At 33.3% G+C, this 8,417-nt stretch overlaps 2 protein-coding genes across 2 annotated transcripts in view; one reads left to right on the top strand and one right to left on the bottom strand.

The window, feature by feature from the left end:
- The window catches only part of CBG07097, a gene marked incomplete at both ends in the record, with an annotated part of 34,687 nt that extends 26,590 nt beyond the window's left edge, over positions 1–8,097 (bottom strand). Inside the window, 2 exons of the mRNA XM_002632180.1 lie at positions 7,887–7,919; positions 7,991–8,097. Of these exons, the coding sequence (XP_002632226.1) occupies positions 7,887–7,919; positions 7,991–8,097 (140 nt within the window). The remainder of the gene's footprint in view (positions 1–7,886; positions 7,920–7,990) is intronic.
- CBG07101 lies at positions 4,661–5,229 on the top strand (the record flags this gene model as incomplete). The annotated part of the gene is made up of 2 exons (XM_002632183.1): positions 4,661–4,697; positions 5,060–5,229. 2 exons carry the CDS (start codon positions 4,661–4,663, stop codon positions 5,227–5,229), a joined length of 207 nt encoding a protein of 68 aa, XP_002632229.1.
- Positions 8,098–8,417: the final 320 nt, after the last annotated feature.

Raw genomic sequence — 8,417 nt, 5'->3', positions numbered from 1 at the left:
ACTGGAGCACTCGTTTGGACGGTGTTCTTCCTGTTGATTCATGTCCATTTACGGCGGGTCTCGAAGCGGAGGCCTCTGGAAAACAATGGCAGCTTTGGACAGCGTGTTTCCAGGAAATTACTCCTGGAAATGAACTTTGAACGCGCCATAAGGTCCAAAAGCAGATTTTCTGAATCCTTGAAATTAGAAAATATTGAATTTTCCAGATTTATGAATTCCTAGATTTCTGAATTTTTAGAATCCCATTTTTTTTAGCTTACGGGTTCCTAGATTTATGGATTTTCGGATTTTTGGATTCCTGGATTTCCAAATTTTTAGAAATCTGGAACATTCAGCTTTCGGATTATTTTATTTCACGATTTCTTGATTTATAGATTCATAGAATTTTAGTTTTCCATACTCTTGGATTTCAAAAATTTCAAATCTTAAGATTCTCTCAATTTTTTTCATCTGGAACTTCCTGGATTTCTAGATTTACAGATTCTAAGATCCCTTGATTCCTGAACTTTCGGATTCTAGGATTTTTGAATTTCCGAATTTTCAAACTCTGAGATATTTGGATTTCTGAATTTAGGAATTCCGTATTTCCGAGATTTCTCAATTCTCAGAACTCAAAATTCAAACTTTCCTAGATTTTTCAATGTTGAAATTTTTGGATTTTGAACAATTGGGATCCTATAATCCTCACTGGATTCTTGAAATTTCGAACCGAATACTTCCTGGATTTCTAAATTTTCCGATCCTAAAGTTCCTGGATTTCCGAATTTTCGATCCCAAAGTTCTGGGATCCCTAAATTTCCGAATCCAGAATTTCCTGGATTTCTAAACATTCCAATCTCAAAATTCTCCTTTTTCAAACAAAAAAAATACCATGACATCATTAATAATCCCCTCCTACCGACTTATTACTTCCTAACAAAAAACGCAATAGAACTTTTCGAAAAACGTGAAGTTGGTTAAAAAATTTGTGTGTCGATTGACCTAATGAGTCATCACAAAACTTCCACAAACTCAAAAAATCAGTCACTTAGCACCCTCCCATACAAACAGTTGAAAAAATAGACATTATTTGTTTAGGAGAGATTTAGAGAAAATGAGAAATATAGGTAGAGAACACCTGACCGCGGTCGGATACTTTGGTCGAAACGTTTGTCAAACTTTCGAAAAAAAAAAACATGTACCGCATTTTTTGATAGTGACGAATAAAAAATTAATATGTTTGATAAACTGATATTGGTTTTTTTAAATCGAAATTTGGATAAAAAAACAAGTTAAGGTAACTTTGAGCCAATTTATCTCGGTTTCTGTTAAAGATATAGAAAGGTTGACAACTGATAAATTGTTTATCATAACATCAGAGTTGTTTTATCAGTAGACACATTTTTGATATCTCTCATAGGAGTCGAGATAATTGAGCGCAAACGTGTGGGAGGTCCTTCTAAATCAGACGAAAGATTTAGGAAATTGGAAATTTTAGAAATTTTAGGAAAAAATTTTAGCATTCTAGGAAAAAGTTCTAATAGGGTAAAATAGAATAGAAAAAAGGAAGAGAGAAATTTCAGAAAATTAAAAGTAAATATAAGGAAGTGATTTTTGAAAATTCCAGCACTTTCAGACGAATTATCAGATTTTGAGAAATGGTTCTTGAAAATTTGAAATTCAGGAAAAGATGAAAACACTTTTGAATTTTTAACTTTTTGGGGACTTTTTTCATACGAATTTTTGGATTTTTTTGGGTAAGATGCTCTGATATTCCACCAATTTATCCTGATTTTTCTATCTCCACTTTTGTCCCAAAATCTCACCTCGCAAGAATCCCCTTATTTCCAACACCAAACTGCTGGAAGAGCGCCTTGGCGCTCTTCCTCATCGGTCTGCTTTGTCTTCTGAAGATTCCTTTGATTGGTGACGACGGCGTCTGGCTCTTCTGAACGTCGTCAGAAGAATCCATGGACGCTGCTTTGATCGAAATGATGCATACTCCATTTCGAGTAGATATTTGAGATTGGTGACGACGGCTTCGGAAGATTTGGGGAGAAGATGTCATGGCTTGGCACGAAATTTGAATTTTTCAAATTTCAATTTGCCAAGATTCTATTGGGAATTCAAAAAGTTGCCGAAATGTAATGTATATACAGTGTTTTTTCTACTAGATCGGTGACGACGATGGCAAAATGGATAATTGGAGGATTTGTAGCAAAAGAAGTAGCCTCCAGACGACGTCTTTTTATTCTTCTTCTTAGATTTTGCTTCTGAATATAATGACGATGATGATGATGATGATGTTGGCAATACTGAGACGATGGAGAAAAGTAAAATAATGAGGAAATGGAAAACAGTAAAAGGTATTAGAACCGGAAGAATCTGGCGTACAAGAGGATTAGGGAGTTTGGCAAATTTGAAATTTGAGAAAGTGATTTTGTAAATTAGGATTCAGAATTTTTCAGACTAGAATTTCAAAAAAAAAAAATAATCCAGAATATAAAATCCAAGTTTTATGAAAACTAGGAATTTGAAATCTTGGAAAAAAAATTTGAAAAATTTCAACGATACCAGAACTTCCAGTGTTTCTGGCTATTGTCGAATTAAAAAAAAGTGAGACCTGAGAATTTGAAAACTTTTGTTTTTTTTTGATCTACGAAAAAATGCGGCAAAAACGTAATATTTCAGAACTTCTTTCGCGTTTAAGTTTAGTTTTTTTTGCTGAAACATAGATTCTAGAGATGCTAGCGATCTTTTTTATACCAAGAAATCAAAATTTTGCTTACAAAATCCCACTAAATTCACATAAATAAATTTGGTATCTACAGTATCCGTTTTCGCTCCGCCCCCTCGTAAATCGACATGAGCGCCGTCTCCGAGATTTTCAGGTGTCACTTTTTTTAACCGACAATACTTGAATTTCACAACTTCTAGGATTTCCGAATTTCAGAATTTCAGAGTTCCCGAGTTTCCAGAACATCTTGAATTTCTGAATTTCTGAATTTCTGAATTTCTGAATTTCTGGATTTCTGAATTTCTGAATTTTGAATTACTGAATTTCTGAATCCTGAATTTCTGAATTTCCGAATTTCTGATTTTCTGAATTTCTGAATTTCTGACCTCTTCAAAAAAGGTAAAACTGGTTCAAATTGGCCATTTCCCTACTTTTTTGACCCAATTTCAATTTCAGCCTATTTCATAACTTAAGGTACCGATTCTAAAATCTTGACATAATTTTCGAAATTTCAAAAAATCAAAAAATTCAACTCCGTTTCTAGAAATTAGACCCAATTTTCAAATTTCTGAATATCTAGAGATGCTAGCGATCTTTTTTATACCAAGAAATCAAAATTTTGCTTACAAAATCCCACTAAATTCACATAAATAAATTTGGTATCTACAGTATCCGTTTTCGCTCCGCCCCCTCGTAAATCGACATGAGCGCCGTCTCCGAGATTTTCAGGTGTCACTTTTTTTAATCCGACAATACTTGAATTTCACAACTTCTAGGATTTCCGAATTTCAGAATTTCAGAGTTCCCGAGTTTCCAGAACATCTTGAATTTCTGAATTTCTGAATTTCTGAATTTCTGAATTTCTGAATTTCTGAATTTCTGAATTTCTGAATTTCTGAATTTCTGAATTTCTGAATTTCTGAATTTCTTTAGAATCAGATAAAATAAATCCTAAAAAGAAATTTCCCATTTCTGAACTTTTGCCACATTTCCCGGAAACTCTAGAGCTAACCAGTTTTTTCGATAATAATCTTTTCACATTTCCCTGTTTTCCCTTCTCGCAGCAAAAATAATAACATTTGACCTACCACAAACTAGGCTCCGCCCCCTTTTCCCATTTACATACATTTTTTATCATTTGTTTCCCCTCTGTTTTCCAGTCATTTTTAGAATTTCTGAATTTCTGAATTTCTGAATTTCTGAATTTCTGAATTTCTGAATTTCTGAATTTCTGAATTTCTGAATTTCTGAATTTCTGGATTTCTGAATTTCTGAATTTTGAATTACTGAATTTCTGAATCTCTGAATTTCTGAATTTCTGAATTTCTGAATTTCTGAATTTCTGAATTTCTGAATTTCTGAATTTCTGAATTTCTGAATTTCTGAATTTCTGAATTTCTGAATTTCTGAATTTCTGAATTTCTGAATTTCTGAATTTCTGAATTTCTAATTTTCTGAATTTCTGAATTTCTGAATTTCTGAATTTCTGAATTTCTGAATTTCTGAATTTCTGGATTTCTGAATTTCTGCATTTCTGAATTACTGAATTTCTGAATCTCTGAATTTCTGAATTTCCGAATTTCTGATTTTCTGAATTTCTGAATTTCTGACCTCTTCAAAAAAGGTAAAACTGGTTCAAATTGGCCATTTCCCTACTTTTTTGACCCAATTTCAATTTCAGCCTATTTCATAACTCAAGGTACCGATTCTAAAATCTTGACATAATTTTCGAAATTTCAAAAAATCAAAAAATTCAACTCCGTTTCTAGAAATTAGACCCAATTTTCAAATTTCTGAATAAATTTTTTTTGCAAAATTTTCAAAAATAAATTACCAAATTGATACTGGCGGCAACAATACCGAGACGGGAAACAAAAAAAAACCTAAAAGCCACACCGAAAAAAATTGACGAACAAAAAAAAATGAACGAAATGGACACAGCCCATGGGCTATAGGGGGGAGAACAAACGGGTGAAGAGAGGTGTAAACTAGTAAAGAAAAGTGGGCGGAGCTTCGGAAAGATAGAAATGAAAGAAACAAAGTTTTTGGAGGAGGAAAATGAGACAAAACTTGGGAAGAGAGAGAGAGAGAGAGAGAGAGAGAGAGAGAGATGTGTATGTGTTTACCTAGTGATCAGTAATACCTATCAGTAAAAAGAGATTGTCGATCTTCTAGTTTATATTTTTGTGTCTTTTACTAAGTGTATTTTATTACTCATCAGAGGATGGATGGATTTTTGGGATGGGCTGAAGGGCAAAAAAAAAGACCGAAGAGTGTTTTTTTTTGAAAGTAAAATTGGGATCATTTGAAATTGGAACCTCTTCCAAAACCTGGTAATTTTAGAGTCATTACTTGAATCTATTTTGGAAGAATCCAAGAATGCAAGAATCCAAGAATCCAAGAATCCAAGAATCCAAGAATCCAAGAATCCAAGAATCCAAGAATCCAAGAATCCAAGAATCCAAGAATCCAAGAATCCAAGCATCCAAGAATCCAAGAATCCAAGAATCTAAGAATATAGGAATTTTGAAAAGAATTCAGGAATCAAAGAATCCTATATCCCGATTCCAAGAGGATTCAAAAGATCTCTGATCCCCGCCAAACCCCAAAAAAACTACAGTAACCTTGAACACCTTCTCTAGACACTCTGGGAAAATCATGAAATGGCAATCAGTTATAATGGCATTTCCCTCCTATTCCCGCCATTCTCAGATTCAAGAATCTCTTGTTTTTTTTGGGTAAAAAGGAAAAAGAATAAAAGGAGAAGAAAACCGCTTTTCAAAAGGTCGTTCAAGTATTCTCAAAAGTGGGCGGAGCCTATTTTCGTTCGAGTATTACTAATGGAAATGGCATTTTGGACACGTTTATGACTGGAAAACAGAGGGGAAACAAATGATAAAAAATGTATGTAAATGGGAAAAGGGGGCGGAGCCTAGTTTGTGGTAGGTCAAATGTTATTATTTTTGCTGCGAGAAGGGAAAACAGGGAAATGTGAAAAGATTATTATCGAAAAAACTGGTTAGCTCTAGAGTTTCCGGGAAATGTGGCAAAAGTTCAGAAATGGGAAATTTCTTTTTAGGATTTATTTTATCTGATTCTAAAGAAATTCAGAAATTCAGAAATTCAGAAATTCAGAAATTCAGAAATTCAGAAATTCAGAAATTCAGAAATTCAGAAATTCAGAAATTCAGAAATTCAGAAATTCAGAAATTCAAGATGTTCTGGAAACTCGGGAACTCTGAAATTCTGAAATTCGGAAATCCTAGAAGTTGTGAAATTCAAGTATTGTCGGATTAAAAAAAGTGACACCTGAAAATCTCGGAGACGGCGCTCATGTCGATTTACGAGGGGGCGGAGCGAAAACGGATACTGTAGATACCAAATTTATTTATGTGAATTTAGTGGGATTTTGTAAGCAAAATTTTGATTTCTTGGTATAAAAAAGATCGCTAGCATCTCTAGAATCTATGTTTCAGCAAAAAAAACTAAACTTAAACGCGAAAGAAGTTCTGAAATATTACGTTTTTGCCGCATTTTTTCGTAAATTTAGAAATTTAGAAATTTAGAAATTTAGAAATTTAGAAATTTAGAAATTTAGAAATTCAGAAATTCAGAGATTCAGAAATTCCTGGAAATTCAGAAATTCAGAAATTAAGAAATTCAGAAATTCAGAAATTCAGAAATTCAGAAATTAAGAAATTCAGAAATTCAGAAATTCAGAAATTCAGAAATTCAGAAATTCAGAAATTCAGAAATTCAGAATTTCAGAAATTCAGAATTTCAGAAACTCAGAAATTCAGAAATTCAGAAATTCAGAAATTCAGAAATTCAGATATTCAGAAATTCAGAAAAATTTATGATCTGAAAAAATTTTTGGTCTGAAAGATCCCGAAATGTGGAATTCAAGAATTCCATAATATCAGAATGCAAAAAAATAATAATTTCAACTTCTGATTTTTTTTTAAATATCTGGAATTTCGTATTTAACTAAAAGTTGAACAAATCCAAAATTATGAGCTTCTTCTCACATTTTCTGACATTTTAGAGAAAGCTTCCTCAGATTTCTGAAGACTAGTAGTAAGGAAAAGAATTCGATACATTTGTATAATGAGCATTTTCTCATCCATGTGTACACTTATTTTTATAATGTCAAAGAAAATGAGAATTAGAGGATTATCCAGGGATGAATGAAAATAGAAAAAATCCGATTTCCAGTTTTTCAGGACCTGTGATAAATAAAAATGATGATAGTGATGATATTTGATGGGATTAACTTGTTGTTGGGAAAATGAAATTTTAAAATTTTCGGAGAATTTTTTTCTGGTTTGCATATGACTCCAAGGCAACAAAAATCGAAAAATCTAGGCAATCAGTGCCGAGGAATTTTTTGTTCAGGTACTTCTGGAATACGTAGGATTCGGCGGCCTAGCGGCCCTGATAGTTTTTGGCTGGCTGAGCTTATTTTCGAAAAGACGGACTGATTGGTCTATGGTCCTGATTCTGACAGCCTTGAATCTAGGAACCCAGAAATTCGTAAATCTTCAGAATCGGACAACTCAGAAGCTCAAAAATCTAGGAATCCGAGAAAGCTAAAAATCCAGATCTGAAAATTTATGACAGCGAAAATCTAAGAATCTGGGAATCCATGATTTGTGATGCTTTTTTATGGATATGGGTCAGAATCCGTCTGAATTTTTTTTTTGATTTTTTGATCTACTGATCTGGAGCTCTGATCAGTTTTTAGGCTCATTGAAAAGCATTGGCTATTTTCTTGACTATTTTTCCCATCTTTCCTGTCAGTGAGTTGTCACAATTACATGTTGTAAACACACGTAGTAGAGGTTTTCTGTCTATGTCAGATTCCTCCTATTTTTTTCTCCAATTGACTCATCTCCGGATTTCTGTGATTGACAGCTCTTCAGTTATAGGATCTTGGGGGATAATTGAGGGTATTTAACAAGATAAAAATAGAGGAAAAGTTGGAAAAACGGTGGAATATCGGAGCATCGTTTAACCCAAAATAGGTTTTTTTTCTAATTTTTAGACCAGGACCCAGTGACCCAGGGACCTTAAATTTACGAAATACCAAACTTTTTGGAGCATCTAGTAAGTTAAACATGGTGCACCTACCTTTTAGAAAATTCTAGGAAAATCCAGAAAAGTAACTAACCTGTAAGCCTTGAGCTGGAGTGGCATGTCGATCCTGAAAACTCAACATTTGACTTTTCAAAATTTTTTAATTCCCGCCAAATATTCTTCAAATCATTAACTCACCGATCATGGTGGTGTGATGGGTGGTCCTTCTCATGGTACGCCGGACTTCCACTGCAACTACAAATCCCGTAGAAAATGGAATCCTTCCACGAGTAGATCCAATCCATGTTCTGTCTGAAATTTGGAGAATTGGAATTTTGATTTTTTAAATTTAAAAAATAGTTTGAATAGAAGAACCGGAGATCATTAAAACCTAGATTTTTGATGGCTCAAGTATTATGGAGTTATCTAATATGATTCTTAAAAGGTACAGTATACAAAAACTGTAAAATTCTACTAAAACTTCAAAAACCCCTGTTATAGAAGAGCCCCCACCCTGTTATGTTTGAGCTCAATTATCTCAGGTCCTATCAAAGATATCAAAAATGTGTGAACTGATAGAATATAGGTGATTTTATGATAAACTGTTTATCAGTTGACGATTTTT

This window comes from Caenorhabditis briggsae (genome assembly GCF_000004555.2).
Source record: "Caenorhabditis briggsae complete genome, chrII, whole genome shotgun sequence".
Classification (NCBI taxonomy): domain Eukaryota; kingdom Metazoa; phylum Nematoda; class Chromadorea; order Rhabditida; family Rhabditidae; genus Caenorhabditis; species Caenorhabditis briggsae.
Note: the sequence above shows the minus strand (reverse complement) of the source record. Positions and strands in the feature narration are given on the sequence as shown.